The 17,621-nt window shown below is 39.2% G+C and overlaps 1 protein-coding gene across 1 annotated transcript in view; it reads left to right on the forward strand.

Moving 5' to 3' along the window:
* The window catches only part of LOC113237074 (RNA-binding protein Musashi homolog Rbp6), a 671,710-nt gene that overhangs the window by 642,890 nt on the left and 11,199 nt on the right, over nucleotides 1-17,621 (forward strand). The window contains exons 9-11 of the mRNA XM_026473334.1: nucleotides 7,564-7,648; nucleotides 9,520-9,552; nucleotides 10,460-10,540. Of these exons, the coding sequence (XP_026329119.1) occupies nucleotides 7,564-7,648; nucleotides 9,520-9,552; nucleotides 10,460-10,540 (199 nt within the window). The remainder of the gene's footprint in view (nucleotides 1-7,563; nucleotides 7,649-9,519; nucleotides 9,553-10,459; nucleotides 10,541-17,621) is intronic.

Here is a 17,621-nt window from a genome sequence, read left to right on the forward strand (position 1 = left end):
TATAACATCAATATATAATTTCCATAGGTTCATCTATAAAATGTTCTTGTTATATTGAAAAACTGATTAATAGTCCTATGCCATGCCAACGAATACGCACTGATAGGAACTACCCCTCAGATGCTATGGACAGACATATCGCTTACCACGGGTTCAATTACAGAATACTTTTATGGTACCAAAATCTTTAGCTCTATTGCTATGTACCACTAAAAAACAGAAGGCTCAAAATCACCAAAATACTAATAAAATGCACAAATACGATCTTAAACGTTAACTGACATGATGAAGCTACTAGGAAATGTGTGTAATTTTATAACCTTACTACGTCCCTGTACCCGCCGTACCCGTGCCACTTCTTAATATTTAATAAGCAACGAACATTTCAAATAACAAGGTATGTTGTTACATCTAATATAAAATTCAACAAGAAAGTGACTCACTACAAAAAGTCTTAGATCTATTTTGAGTACAATTGTATGCTTAGGGGAATATTCAATATCTTGTGGACAAACTAATAACGTATTGTAGAAAATAATGATAAAGACTGACTTATTATTAAATTAACTGAAACAGTTAATTATGGTATATAGCGTATATATTAATTTAAAAAAATACTAATTACTTTGTACTACATATCATGTATATATTGTACGATATTTCAAACAATCCGCAAACTTCAAAAAAAGTCGTCAATACTTAACCCCTATTCTATAATGAGCTGGGAAGCAATTCTCGTGTGTTGCGACATTTTCTCGCTTTCGAAATAATGTTGCATGCTCAATGTTTTTTAAGACCCGAAAAACTGCCACGCCGATTTCATGCCTGTTACTCCACCGCCCCTGGTCGAAAAACCTTACTATCGGTACAGATCTAGTAAGGACTGACTGGACTAGAATAATCATTTTAGTACCAAATAATATCTTTGCAACACAAGAAGTATATGATTAAAAAATAGTGTCAGCATACACCCATATTAAAGTCTAAGTCAAATTATGTTTATTTGATAGGTAGCAAATGAATTAAACTCTACTTGTTCATTCGTATGGCATTCCCTTGAGAAGAATGAACAAGACATTTTAGGGGTTGTTCTTCGTTTAAATAATCATTTGTACACATATTTACAATATTTGTTTCAAATATCATATATTAAAACAATCTGCAAGAGATAAACGGGTCATTACCACGGATTTTTTTCATCCAAGTATAATCTGAACAGAAACACATTACTTATATAACAGAAACTGTATAATAAAATTGTGAATGGCAAATTTTGAATGTCAACCGGAATATATTACAGAATATCTTTCTTTAAATATATTCTTTTAATAGCTGTAGAGGTTCTTGTGAAAGAGTTCGTCCAGAAAAGTACTGCTATCTTACCTATTTCTGCCGACAAGCAGTAATGTGACGTTTACTGCGTTCCGGTTTTGAAGGATAAGGGTGCTGGTGAAATTACATGCACATGGGACTTGTCAACTTATGTGTCAGGGTGTCGAGCGCAGTGTCCTTCAGATCTTTGCGATTTAAAGCTCTGGGTGGTACTGCAACTGTTATGAACAGGCGTGTCGCTTCCCATCAGGCACATGACTTGTTCGTCTCGTCACTTCGTATCATAAAAAAATGGGACTTCTCAATTTATGTCTTAGGATCACAGGCGCAGTTGCAGTGTCTTTCAGAACTTTGCGATGTACTCATAGTACAGGAATTTCCCTGGTTTAAGACCAGGCAATTTGTGTGGTCGATTACCACCAGGCGCACGACTTATTCGTCCCGTCACTAGGTATTGTAAAAAAAATATCTAAAAAGTCCACTACTTTGCAATTTCGATCTCATTTTCATACGATTGCACTTGTGACAAGGATCAAGTGATCTTTTTCAAATCAAATCAAAAATTTTATTTCTGACATTGTCCATATCGTGTTAGTTACAGAAAACTTACAAGCCTATGTTAATAAAAAGGCTGTGAGAACAAAAATAAATACATTAAATTATACACCAAGCCTCTGGAACCCACGTTTGTGAAGTTCCAGTGCTTAAATGTATCACAGGCAAGGTACTCCCAAACCAACTGTATAAGACTGTCATTCTTTCTGAGGCTGTTAGGCTTCTGATGACTCGTTTAATAATAAACTGTGTCTGTAGGAAATGCAACTGTTTTTCCGGATTTAAATCGCGTATGTTTGTTTTTCCAAACAAACCGACATTTCGGACATTTTACAGGTCCCATGGTCACGGTTGACAGAAACTGTGCCTATGTTAAGATGACTGAATTAATTACTGTTGACGATCGACATCCACCATGTTTTTTTATAATTTTTGTAATTTTCCAACATTTTCCCTGTCGCAAGAGAATTAGACCCCCGAATGTTGTGTTCCCAAAGTTCCCCATTTCGGCATTGATTACAAAACCGAAAGTTATTCGTCCAATACAGCAGACGAGTGGCTGGAGGGCCATCACACGTCGTTGCAGGTACGTTGCCACTTATTGGCCACGCGTCGATCGCTTATATCAGATTTGAATTTCGTGCATTACGCTCGATCGAGCCCTCTTCTTGTATTGCGTTTCGTAAAGAGATTTTAAATAAGCTCTAATTTTCTTCATTCTAATTGTGTAGAGTAAATAGATAACAATTCCATTGAATTTTAACCTTATTTATTGAGTGAATATGACATATTACCGCTATTCTGACCGCGATCTTCACCCATAATGTTCAATTTGTGTCTTTTATTGACTACTTCTGCAACATCGTGCGCCTGATGGTAAGCTACATGCCTATCCATAACAGTTGCTGTGCCACTCAAAGCTTTAAATCGCAAAGATCTGAGGGGCATTGCCATTTCGCCCGTCACCCCTAAACATAAGTTGACAAGTCCCATGTGCCTGTAACTTCACTAGCACCCTTACCCTTCAAAACCGGAACACAGTAATGCTGACATTACTGCTTGGTGGGCAGTACTTCCCTGGACGAACTCTTTCACAAGGAGCGCGACTGCTGCTAAACATAAAGCATACATATTATATTGTAAAATAATCAATGTTTTTTTTCAATAGCAAACACTATTAAACACGTATGGGTGCTCTGTTTTATCCCTGATTTGAATTTCCCGTATTAGACTTTATATGAGAGCTCAGCAGTCTCAGCACCCTCTAAACAAACACTCTTACACTTTAAGTAACTGTAATGTATGGAAACGTCTGCGATTATCTTTACTACGAGGTATCCACATAGTCGCATATACATACATCTATGAAAGAGAATGAAAGCTTTTCTTTGTACGAATTTCATACCATTTTCTTATAATGTTAGGTTTAGCAAGATTTTATTTCTGTATTTTCGTAGGTAGTAAACAGAACAAAATTGTCATTTTTGTGGACATGTAACGAGAATATACAATCGAAAATTAGAAGATAAGCCTGTGTTATTTAGAAAAATCCACAAAGAATTTCTGGCGGTCGAATCCTTCAAACAACAGTTACGTAAATATGGAAAAAGCTCCCGGGGTGTGGGAGAGTATTTCATTATCCGTGACCTGTTGAGCGCAAGATTTGTGACTCATCTCTTTTACGTAACGTCGTACGCTAGCAATAGGATTTTTTCGGTTATCAAATTTTCATGAACGCTACACTAAAAAAAACGTCGTTTCTGATGAAAATCCATTTATGTCTATACACGAGAAACAATTGAAGATGAAATTGGTGTTGACGGGTCAAAACACAGCCATTAACCGGTAAATACGTTCGATAATAAACATTTTATAAGCATGGATAAACGCATTTTGCGCCAAAGCATAAATAAACCTTATGATTTCTATAAAATTGGAAGTACTTTCAACAAAAAATTGGATTTGTCGCTACGCAATAGCGCTAAATCACGCTTCCACCGACTACGACGCTTACAATATCACCCCATAAAATGCCGCACATTACCGTCGTGCTATTGAAATAAAATGCATGAAGATTGCGACCTGCCGGCACCCGCATCCCGAAACCCACTTAAAATTATCTCTATCTCTGCCAGCTCGTAGATTTTTTATCGGGAGCGCACTTTTGAAGCTCTCACCTAGCCTCCGGTTCCCACGCCCGGCTTCCGTTTAGCGGCAATCAGGGCCTTGCGACGCTCTGTCAATACGAAGGCGAGAGGTTTCTCTGATAAACTTATCTATCCCTCTCCGCGCTCCCGCCTCGCAACCTGTCGCCTGCGCTTATCTCTCACGTATGTACGCTCGAACCTCTTCGCGTTACTCCCGAGTCGCGGTTGGAGCTTTCCTCGTTTTTCAGGTATTGTTTTATAGCTTGAAATTCGAGTTGAGATTATTTTATCCTGACTGCTTTTTCTCCTCGTGTAATATATAATTGGCGGGTGGTACTTGTATACGATATATACGTTCATTTTATTACAAAGTGCAACTCAGAGTGAAACATTCGTAATAAGAACTCGATAACTTCGTAGTAAGTTTAAAATATTGCTAGTACGAGTGTATTTGTATCGATTTATTTCCATTTAGATGCGTCTACAATATTTGATCCTCTTATAAAACTTGTCTATTTGGCTGGCTGCCCAGAGTCCGCCACAAGTTTTCAAAGAAAACGAAAAATTTCAACTCAAGGAAACAAACGCAAAATATTAAGAAATACAGTTAACGTCAACATACATGCGAACTGCTTCGAAGAGAAGAGCATGTACTGTACTCCGTAGAAGATGCTTTATTTTGTAGTTTCTTATAGCCAAGGAAGGAGCAATCTCGAACGTCGACGACGCTAAAGTTTTCTCCACTTAGAAATCTTTCGGAGCGCCTGTCGTCGTTCTCCGCCACCGCCCGTTGTGCGAAGATATCGCCGCTGCGGTATCGCGACGCACCAGGCGCCATTGCCGCAGTACGATTAGCAACATCCTTATGCCAACGTTTTACAATGGCCTCGCTTAATCTTAGTATCTTTTGTTCCAAAGGACCCCGGCTAGTCTGGGGCCGGCAATAACTCGTCAAGCTCCGCAATATTATAAGGACAATACCTACAAAAATTGATAAAATTCTACTTCAGCCGAGAGAGAAAGAGAGCTACTTAAGCGCATTGCCTTTTTAGTGGCATCGCCTCCTGAGTATTTTATTCCTCCTTTTTTATTTCGACACCTTTTTATGCGCGCTGGAAGGTTCGTAAAGGTGAATTAAAAAAACATCCACCGGCAGCCGATTGCTTCCGCAATCGCTCGCAAAATTTCAAACATATTGAGACCAAAAAATTTCGACTGATTTTCTTTCTATTTACATTCTTATAATGAAACCGCGCTACACTGTTCCAAAAAAGTAAGCACGAGTCGGCTTTCGAATTTATCGACATCCTTGTTTTACCTTAAAAGGTTTTCACTCAAAAGCAATCGAGCGAAATTTAATGACTGCTTTCAGATTCATATTTATTCACATGCGAACATTGAACGAACGTAGGCGTAAAACGCAGCGTTTACCTTTGAAACAATTAAATTTCTCGTACATCGATGAGGTCAGGAGTATGATTTTTTGAGCGGGAAATTCTGAAGATCAATGCCTACCAGCGCGCATTGGAAAAATCTTAAATCTGCTCGAGTTAACCGAAATCTTTGCCTTCGGTGTCGAATAGTACTCGATCGAGCCGGATCGATATATCGCCTCGAGGGCACGCCTACCTAGCAGGGGCTAAATACAATTTACCTTTGTTATTTTTCGTGTCATTAAACTGCGTCGCGATCGCTAGAACGCTTGATCGGGATTGCGAGCTCTGACTCCAATGCGAATTGTTTGTGAGCTTTTGTTTCTGCTCCGCTCGCCAGCGACGCGACATCAATTAACGTCGGAACCCCGAGTGAATTTTCTCCTCGGTTGTTAGTAATATTGCAGATAGATTAAAATTTGTGTTATTTCAAGCTGCTAACCTAATACGGTGACTTTGTTGTTGTTGTCTTACAGAGAAATGATTTGATGTGTCTGAATATTATGCAAAACGAAACAAGTTTGGGGTATTGCATTATCTTACTTTAGAACTAGGCTGGCATTTATCTGGCATGTCCCGTCGCGTCGGTTGCGTGCTGCCGAACAAATGGAGGGTAGCCACGGCGCTGGCGGCCGCCTCTGGCGTAGGCGCTGGTTCATTTGTAAAGCTTTATCAGCCTTGACAAATAGCGACACTCACTATTTTTATGTCGCGGACGATCGAAGAATACCGTTCATGTTATGGAACAGTTTAGCTTCAATTCGTATTGCGCAACTTTCGAACGATGTAACTTTTGATGTACAAAGTTTACCAGAACACATGCATGCATACGATCAGCGAAGATAGTTTTTAAATAAGACCCTAAAATATTTAGTTTTATGTCAGCTCTGAAATACTTCCGTATTGCATAATGTTCTAAAGACGTACTTGAAGTTTCTAACAAGAATTTCACATGTTGATTATACAGCTTTATCTAGGCATAAAACTTGGTGGAAAGACACTCAACGCGGTAAAGCCTCGCGCACTCACTTCTCCGCGTTAATGCACAAGCACGTAGTTCCATGTCATCGCAGAAAGTTGTACAAAGTGCACAAAGTGCGCGAACGGCGGCGTGGCAAAGCCTTCATTTGTCGGCTTGTGACGTCCGAGTGACAAATGTGGACGCGACTTTATGTACCCGTACCTACCCAACGACGAGAACACATCGCGTTTATGCACGGCGATGATAAATGTTACTAGAAACTTTTTACTGCTCGTATCTCATCAATATTTAGAAATGTCTTCATGTTCTGTAGAACAAAATAATCTGCGAAATCTAATCAGTTATACCGGCTTTAAAATAATTTAAGCCTACGTACTTTTCTCTAACGACGCTACTTGATAGCGAAAATTGTATTGCAGAAGGCCTGGGTTAACGTAGATTGGGTAATTTATACTTGCCTCCTGCCCGCCCCCTAGGGGAGGAAGAAGATACAAGCTCTGAAAGAGCCATACTGTTCGTTAAAATTACTTAATGGATCGATTAAACGCAAGGCTTAATTATGAGCTACATTAATTTCCTTGATAGCCAATGGCACGACGCACATATAGTGAATAGTTATTATAGTGATACGTTATACGAGGTGGTTATTATGTCTGGTGCAATTTTCAATGCTTCATACATTTATTCATCACAGCAGTTCTTTCTTTGCATTGGCTTAATAAAAAATCCTTTAGTCTACAATAAACACAATCTTTTTATCAAAAGTATTAACGGTTATTACACGGGGCTCTCATCAAGTCTACCAACAAAATTAAATTCGACATTACGATTCTTAACAATTACTTGAGACCTCGTAAAATTTGTCTTGCTGTATAATAAGTATTCCATGATAAGCTCCTTGACTTGGTAAAGCAAATTAAAATTCAATTTGTGACTCGAACCGTGAAGCATAACGGATTGTCAACCGATTTTGTCGCCCCCTTTCTTTATTATTCTCGACTCGCCCAATCTCAAGGAGGTTTTTGTTCAATTGCGCTGACTTCAGGTTATTTGAATAATTATATGTATATATAAATTTAGTACACTTCATTGAAATAAGCGTCCATTGTTACAGGTGGAATGCAAAAAAGCACAACCCAAAGAAGTCATGCTTCCAGCAAATCTGGCGAAGACGAGAGCCGCCGGACGCGGCGCGTACGGTGAGTTGCTAGGTAGCGCCGTAGCAGCCGGCGCCGGCGGCGTCCGGTACGCTCCTTATCCTGTCCATGCGCCGACGCAGATCCTAGTGACAGGCGCGGGCGCGGGTGCGGGAGCAAGTAGCGCGCACGCCGCCGCCTACCGCCGCGCACTCGCCGCTCTCCGTCCGACACCGCGCCCCTCGCGCCCGACACTCGCGCCTCTCGCCATCCCACCTCTTGCCTACTCAGTATCTGAACTACTCGGTGCACATGCTCTTGATATTCCAACTCTGTACTCTCCTCTCGCGACAACGCTACCCACGCCCTTGCCTCTCTGATCCGCGATTCTTTTCCAACAACATCCGCATCATCCTTTTTAGGCGATTGAAACAGTTCTCGCAATATTAGTGACCCTTTCTATTCGTTTCATCTGCATTCCTACTGCACCAGTGAGTCCTTTTATCCATTCCTATATCTATTTGACATTCCCATTCTCTTCTCTCCTACCAACGACGTGACAAATCTATTGTACCTTAAGAAAATTGATAAAATATCCAAAGTGTCTTATTTTAGTAATTGCCATTATTAGAAAGTCAGTTAGATAGCAGAATTTCAAAATATGTACTGACATTAATAGACGCTGTATCTCTAGTAACAGCTCTTTATAAGAAATTTTATACATAAATAATATACAATTTTTAAAAAAGTAGAACAAAAATGCAGGATCAATTTTATCTAGGGAAAATAGACTATTTTTTTACCAGGTAGTAGGTGCTTAATTCCTTGATTAACGAATAGATAGAGGATATAGTCAAAGCGCCTGGTATTTTCTGATTTCTATGTAGCTTTTAATAAGGGACAATTTACGAAGGACCATTATGGTTCTGCTGATTCTTGCCAACCTGCTACAATCCATCCATGAACAAACTAACCGTTAGATACAGTCTAGTTATATCTTCCATTGCGGATATTGTGAAGTAGGTAACTGCAAAATATTTTCATAAATGATATTATATTCCTTAGCTTTACCTCGATAGCTTTACAGCTTGATGTCGGCTAAAAAATGTTATCAGTGGGAGAAAAGAGGTACCTATTATCATGGATGTTATTGTTGAGTTATGTGAGATTATTAGACCAATGTTTTATTTTATTTATTTTATTTAAAAATTATTGTTATTTTAATTAAGACAATTGAATCTAGTCTAGGTACTTAAAAATCGTAATTATCTTGTGTATTTTTAGTGAAAATAGTTAATTTATTAACTTTATTTGAATCCTTACTCTTTACATTATTATTTACTTATGTTGTGCAATGCCAAAGTAAGACTTATGTTCACTATTAGTTTTATTTAGTTTTAAATCGTCCAAGTTTTCATAAATATAACTGTTACTGCTCTTGAGAGTAACAGCAAGGTTCATTCACTCAATTTTGTATTATTAAACGTAGCTCTCGTAAACTAATAGAATTAATTGTATTAACGTAATGATTTTTCGGTAGAATTTAGATTAATAAAAGTCATTTCTAAAATATCTAAGAATGTCTGTTTGTTTAACATGTTTAGCTCTAGACTAACAATGTGTAGAATAGAAATAACACGTCTAGGGAAGACTACTTTCATGTATAGTGGAAACACTAACTTACCCCTTTTAAAAGCTCTAGATATTTGGTGGTAGATTAGTCAAGTTATAGAATGCTCTTTATATAAATTATAAGTATTGTATATTATATACTCCACTTTATATAATCGATAATTGTGTAAGTCAAAATTTTTCGCCAAGCAAAATAGTGTCTCACGGCACAACCACCCTTTATATGTAACAAGTACACATATTATAAAACTATGTAACGTGTAAGGATCGATCGATTTATGTAAATGTTTTTACGTTTCTAGATTTCATGTGGTCATTGGGTGCTCTTCCTGACGGTAAGTTAATTTAACATTTTATTTTCCAATGTCACTTCATTTCTGCTATTCCTGCATCTGTCAGATCATTCTCTCACATCGGAATGAACACTACCCAGCTTGAACATACCTTCGATCGTTAAGTCTTGCTAATTGGGAGTATGAAATGGATTATGGCAGTAACTAATTGAGTCACCAATTCACTTAAAGCGTTAGGTGTTGATACATTTAATTAACGGATTATAGAGCGTCGGCGTGTCGCGTTACACGTCCATCCGCGTATGATGGATCGCGTGGCCTGACAGATACACTATTTTGATTGGCAATAATATGATAAATGATCCGCTGTAGTAATCATATCAGCCGCTGTGGACGGACCGGCCATCATTCATTTTGCATTTTATAATGGTTTTCATTTTGTTAACAAAACCAGTACCTACAGATAATATCAATAGCTACTTTTCATTTGTCGATGTATTTGTTTCTCTTTAGATTTATAATGTCATGTTTTGATGAATATACCTAGTAGTAGTTTTAGTTCTGTTTGGTAATTTTGTGAGTTTGTTTATTGATAGTAGGTATCTGTTATAGCTGTATGAAGCCGTCGATGGTCCACTTATTGTGCGCTACATTAAACAGTGTTTACAAAATATCATCCGCTGGACATTGTCCAAAGCGATGTCGTACGAAACATGTACGATGTACTAACATACCTTTTATGCGACAGCTCTATTTTAGAATTAGGCCATCGGGACACGTGAACTATACAGTTTTGTATCAGACGAATTGTATTAGTACAGAGACGTAATGTCGATAATATTTCATTCTAATAATACGAAAGGTAGCATGCGATCCAATGATTAACCCTTGCTTTTCAACAGATTGAATCAAAACTGCAGTGTGTAACGTGTTATTGTTTGTTGCGCAGGTTTCCCCGCAGCGTACGCCGCCTACGCGGCAGGACGTAGCTATTCGGGCTATCCTAGCTTCGGGCTGCCATACCCTGCAGGTAATCCCCTGGCGAGCTTGCACCACCAACTGTCCGGCAATCACTATCACCACCTGGCGACACTCCTGCCTTACCACCCGCTCGAATTGAGCGGCGTTTACAATGTACACGCCATGCATCTGTGAACTCGTACAGCGACAATGCATTCTACTAACCGCTAACCGACCGGCAACGATTCGCTTGCCCCTATCGCTTCCTAATCCAAACACGAATCGCTGCCGTTCTCTCTCCCCATACCTCGCCTAATACTTTTAAACTTAACAACGCATACGCTAATATCCGTAATCAGCGCTGTAACTATGTCCTAATTTCACATTTAAGCTAACTTGTTCCAAAGCAAAAGTTGGGCTGAACTCTCACTAACGGCTTTACTAACAAGTTAACACCTTTAACAATGACTGAACCATCTAAATAAATCTGCTATACTGTCAATTACAAAACGTCCGTGTTTTGAGATATGCTATTTATTGTTTATCTTCAGAATTTCGCGACACAATCCGGCCAATTGCGAGCGCCTCGCTCTATGTTTACAGACGATTCGCCCTAACGATTCTCAAATGCTACGCGTCGAGCAAATACTCCAGCGCAAATACCGTGTTCGCGGCGCCCCTCCCCGCGGCCCGCTCCGGCTTTTGCCCTCCTAGTACTGCACCATCGCCCTCTCCTCATTAACAGGAAAAGCTTTTAAAAGAGATTTAAATAGATTCAAACTGAAAAAGTGACGGCCTCTTTGTGGTAACTTCTATGCAAATCTCAGGGCAGTCGAAAAAGAAATACCACTAATTAAACGTAGCCCAACGAAGGCAACGAAAGGTCAAACTCGTCGAGTTCGTTAAATATAACTAAAATGTAAATTTTGTGTGTCCTGTTACTGTTGGAAGGCCCACGTATAACATTCGCCGCCTCTTTGGTAACCAAAGCGACAGGCAGTCAGTTAGACAGGCTGGGTAGGCAGTACGCGAGTGCGACCGCTCCTAAATAGGTAAGTGGCACGGCGGAGAGCAGCTGCACAAATACTCTTCTTGTTATTTGTCCACACCCCGTGTTTGAGCCGCCTTTGCTCCGCCATAATTACGCCACTAAGCTTCGACTTCCCATTTTTTTGAGGTCGGGGCGCGTGCCTGCCGACTTTTTCGGTCAGACGCAAGCGGAATCTGAAAAAGCGAACACTATTGGAAATCCTAATTGAGGAGGCTATGCTTAACTGTGTGTTTTAGTCTAACTCGTGTTTCGGCGTGTGCCAGTAATGATAAAGTTGAACAATGACTGACCGCAGTACGTAAACTTTATCTTTCGAATTAGTCATACAAATCGTTCCGCGTTAATTACTTTAGAGCGAACGTTTTACGGCACGCGAGACAGACGTTTCTATTCGCCCGCTCACAAAAAAACCTCACCGATTGTGGGGCGTTCGTTCAATTGTAAATATAATTGAACAATGGCGCGGCCCAGTAATTACACAGGTGTACGGGTGAACCGTTTAAATTAATGGCGTTATCGAACGCGACTCAGCCGTTCATTTGCCTAGATAATCCGCCCACACACGAGGAAGTTCATGGTTCGCTGAAAGTTTGTATACGTAAAGCGGTAAAAGTGACTAAATTCGAGATAAGAATGAATGTAGCGAATACTTTCTACTGGCATTGTGGTCGTAACTCTATATGAAGCAAGCTCACAACTATAGCTGGAAATTTCACACGAAAATCCGGTAGCTAAATGTTGGACGAGCATATGACCACAGCGTGCGTACAGTGTGCGCCGGCGCGACTCCTGGCCACAATTGATGTGCGACCATTTCGCCCATTAGCATACCTTCGCCGCCGCTGCCAGCGTAATGGTAACGTCATCTACAACACCAATATTTACTCCACCATAAATTATTAAACCTCGGATACGTACACTCCGAATAGATTAATTAAATTCGACATTTTATGGTAATTTTGAAGAGTCTCGCCTTTGCGTACTACGCTGTATAATGCGCTTTTAATTTTGTTTTTTATAAAGAAATAAAACGTGGTTACGTCGTTTGACACAGCAGATGCTATGACAAAGTGGCGCGTCGCTACGACCCACAACTTCGTCTCGAGCCTTTAATATGGAGTAGTCTCTTCCTGAAACTTGGGAAACGACTGCACGTACTGTCGGTACGAAGACAGTTTTCGAACGTATAAACAACTTTGTTAGTTTTTAATGGAATGATTAACATTATACGTGACTTAGCGAATTTATACAAGGTTATTTTCGCTATATCGAGAAGAAAATTATCTTTTGTAAAATACAGAAGACTTCCGCGTGTTCTCGCGAATAATATAATAGCAGAGTCACAAGGGCATAGTTTACACATAGTTCGCACCACATTTTGGAGCAATTTTATACCCAACTACGATCCATTATTACAACGAAAACTCTACGTAAAGTATTAGTATAATTGCAAATTTCAAGTTAAACATAGTCACATAACCGATGCGGCGAAGTTCTGCAACTCATAAGGTATTACAAGCTAAAAACAAGTAACTGATAACCTAATCTACATATTTATTGAAAATTGTAGCCCGGTCTAGATTCTAGTACCCTTTGACGTAGTTTTAATCTAAGGCGTAGCAATTTTAACTTTTTCGTCTTTTATTATCTAGAATGTATTCTCTTAATCATAGCGGCAAATATGTAGTTTTCTAGAGTATAAATAAGATTAGTATTTATATCATCTACATAGCAACTGTAGCTAGAGCGTAGTTTGGATCTGAATAGGATGTACGTGTAGTTGTGACTGGACACGATACCGCGACACATTGGTTTCAAAACTTAGACACATATATGGGATTCTAATATTTACAATAATAAATGATTTAACAAAGACGAGTCGCTTTAAAACACAAAATTGTCTTAAGTTTGTGAAGACGCTATATAGATATCTTTTTCACTTTTATTTCCATAAGTTACGTAAGTAGGTAAACAGATAAACCGTTGGTAGGGGCGTTTAGTCCCAGAGCATGCATACAAAATCATCTCAAAAACCAACATGTATAAAATATGAAAATTAATACCAGGCTTTTCATCCTTGGCCACTTTGTGCATACGATATCAGTGTACAACCGGATATTTATTTAAAAACCCGGTAACACTGGCAATAAATAATTAAAGTTTCACGTGCGTCAACGCAACGCAATTTATTCAAAGGTCTATGTAATAGCATTCTTTAAAAATTAATGAACTGACTAAATAATATAAATTTGGAATTTTTTTTTAAATTACTGAATAATAAACACAACAATATGATGCCATTGACCAAATGTGATCAATTCAAGAACTCGTTAAGGTGAGTTGTTTACATCTAATGAAGATACTTCTTTAAAGTGATACATTTAAAAACTTATCATTTTTAATTGTGGACTTTAGTGTAATACAATGTCGTGTTCAGTCAATTTAGCATCTTTTAAATCTTAAGAATATTAATTACTAAACGTAATAAAATCTTTAGATAGTAAGAAAACTAGACGATTAGTCATTCGTTTCGAAAAATTACTAAGTTTAGAGGATGAGTAACATATAGATATTCTCATTTGCGTAGCTAATATCAATTTATAGAATTAGTTTAGATTATTTTGAAATTCATTCTAATTAATAAAAATTAAGCACTAAATCGAGCTTGGAAAGTGTTATTTTAATATCTTATTAAATATTTGCTATAAATATTTGTGTATATATTGTAATTTCAGTTCGAAAAGTTATTTCTCTATTATATTTTAAATATTTACACTGCTTAAATAATAATGTTATTGTTACTGAGGTTTAACGTTGTTGTTGTGTAATATTTTTGGATGCGACAATTTTACGCTACTTTCTTCATGTTAAACAATTCAGCATATGTACAGTAACGATACAAAAATAAGTACATTGTACTATTTTAACGAATGATCGGAAAGGACTGTCATTCTTTACGTGAATAACCATTGCTTTATCAACACCTCGCAATAATTTTATTTCTCAAAATTAAGGTATTATAACTAAATTTTTAACCATATGTTAACATCGTTCATGAATCGCTGCATGTGCGACCGTCCTTATCGCCATCCTCTAAACTAGTCATACATAATAAGCTTTGAATATTATATCGCATAGAATAAGTCTCATACACTCACTCATCAGCGCCGCCCAGTTGCCCCGGTTTCTATATCGTCATCATCAACAATAATTCGGTAATCAATTCGGAGTCCGTCTACATAAGCGTTGGGCAGCCAGAATGGCCATACCCTTATTACGTGATTCATTGCGTGTTTGGATATACTAATACCAAATGAATTATTCAGTAAATAACACCATGTTCTTGATACAATTTTGATGATCGAATCAATAGGTAGTAAGGCACGTAATGACCCCTTGTTCCCTGCATCGTGGCTGTGCGTGATACAGAGGGTATTCCTTAATACAAAAACATATTAAGCCAGTCTATTATTCCGTGTCTGTGCGTGCAAACAATTTTAAATAGCTCGAAAACAGTAAACAGGAAACTATCAATTCCAAGTTTTCCCATAAAGATTCGATGAGTGGAGCTCTGGGCGATGTTCTCCGCTTTTACTATTCCTCGGCGTAATGCTTTTTTTTTATAACTTTTGTTTTTTCCTTTCATGTAAATTTTTTGAAAAGATTTATGTAGTTTGGATTCTGTCAGGGTTCCGCTCAAGTTGGTGTTCATTTATGACGGGTGTACTATGAGAAGTTTTGTTTGTTTGCGCGGTTCTTTTAGCGGAACCTTTGGTAGCTGAGTAGCCGGCTTTGTAGCGTTTTTTGTTTTGTTGCCGCAGGTGTAGTGGGAGTTATACCGCCGGAAAGTCGTCTCTTGGTGGGCGCGGAGTTGGTAAGCCCGAGCGTGCTCGGGCAGAGCTCGTAGAGCAACCGTCGCATCGCGTGGCTCGGCATGAACCTCGCCCGCCGCCCCAGCCCCGCCTCCGCCCCCGCCACCGTTTACTCTCTATCCCGGAACATCCGTTAACGGCTCCCGGAATTTCTTACGAACACAAATAAATCTTTTCTCAAGCGAATAACTCTTTGGTATTACGCCCACCGTTTTCCCCTCTCGAGGAATGCAATGTCGCAAAGTTAAGTTGTTTTACAAATCACGGATGCTTACTCGAATTCGCAGATGCGTGACTGATGCCCGACTAGGTTTGCCCATATAGCCCGTTATTAAGTCACATATTGATTGAATCAGAGAATGCGGTCTCCCTCAGGAAGTAATTCCAATATTCGTTAGTTAATTAATATCACTAGGTGTCGTTCATAAATCACAAATCTCTTCGTATTGTATTGTAACCCATGTGTCAAATTTTTAATGTAAGAGGTCTACTCTATTATCATAAGTCTATCGTATTGTTCTTATCGCTGTTCCGACATATCGTCTTATACCATTAATCATAAGTTTTATGATATTGTGAAGCCGCTATATTTTAAAAATAAAGGAAATTGCCGTTGTATAAGCAAAAGGTTTTATCGTTTATTGTCCAATTGATCGTTCAGCAATCGAGGTCGATCAGTGCCTCACTTATTTACCATTCGTTCGCATATCGATTGCTACCAAAATAAACTGGAAGAGATAGTGTGTAGCGTGGAGTTGGCTAGCGTGCGATGAAGTTTGATGGTTCGGTATTACGGTTCAACTTTGTAAACCCCCCTCCTTCGGGAGTAAAGTCGGTTTAACGATATTTTCCGTTTTCTGACTCGTCCAATGCGGCACATGCAGCGTGGTGTCCGAGGCGTGCACCGACCCACCAAGCCGGTAAGCTCGCTCCGCGCCGTGACCCGGGGGCACGCGCATCGCTGCCGGCTCCAGTGGCGGTTGCGTTTGCCCCCGGTGGAGCAGGCACGCGTGACCGCGGGCCACCGTTGTCACCGCATCGCCAACATTCCGCACATACAACACGCTCGCCCTCAGAATGCAGCCCGCCAACCAGACACATCCGCACAACTAGCTTGAATATCTTACTGATGCCCACTTGCAGTTGTACAAACAAACTGTTCTCGAAGAATTTATTTAAAAGTTTTCTCAATATTCGGTAGGCTTTCCGATTCCCCCAAAAATACTGTACAGTTAAAATTCAATAAATACATTGAAAATTAAAAATCCGTGCTAGACAAAATAAGGAAACGACATGACGACAAATTAATGCCTCGAAACGAAATTCCTTATAAGGTCACACAGCCGTCGGTTTGAATCCAAATAATTAGCTGGCGAGGCGGCGAGTGCCCGCGCGTTGCGAACAGTGCCAACTCCATTTGTAATTTAAGATATTTGACCGTTAATTTTGTTAGTAACTATTACGTTTAGTGCTTGTTGCTTAGGTCAAAATGACGTTCCCGACAAATCTCAACAGCACTTCTTAGAACTTCATGTAAATACCTATACTAGAAATAGTGTTAAATATAGTTCAGCGATTCTCTCTCGCTGATTAGATGTCGCTGTGTTTGGATGGGTCAGAATTTTGTTTTATTATTTTAGTTAGAGTTTTATTTTATGGATGTCCATAGATTTTAACAATAAACGCGCTAGTCTAGCGAGCTCCATCGCCCATAAACTTTTATTGTAGATTTCGCCAAATGGGAGTGTGTCCGTGAGTCTATAATGGGCACTATTAGCATACTAATCTCTTCTAGTTAGTGTCGTATCGGGTGCGCATATCGTGCGCAACGCACAGCGCCCGACCGACGGCTGCGCACGGTGACGCGGTGTGCGTGTAGAAAGTCCTTTATCCCTGCATGGCTGCAGCCCGCCACTGCCCTGTCTCGGAGAACTTAATGGCCCAATTCTATGTTACACATTCACCATTTATCCGAAATGCACTCAAACTGCTCCTATCGGGGACAAGGGATTTCACTACAAACCTAAACATAGTCGGATGTCTTTACATAACACCGTAAGTTTGTGACGTACAAGAAAACCAGCAGTTTGGTGAAGGAGTGTGCAGTCCGCTACAGAAATAGGGCGAGTAAATTTATATAACATTAGCAAATTACAATTTCAACAGTATCGTAAAAGTATTACCTCGTTCTACAATAGAATAGTGTAGGTCATAAATTGTAAAATGAC

The sequence above is a fragment of the Hyposmocoma kahamanoa genome, unplaced genomic scaffold (assembly GCF_003589595.1).
Source record: "Hyposmocoma kahamanoa isolate Upper Pololo Valley unplaced genomic scaffold, ASM358959v1 93, whole genome shotgun sequence".
In the NCBI taxonomy this organism is placed as follows: Eukaryota; Metazoa; Arthropoda; class Insecta; order Lepidoptera; family Cosmopterigidae; genus Hyposmocoma; species Hyposmocoma kahamanoa.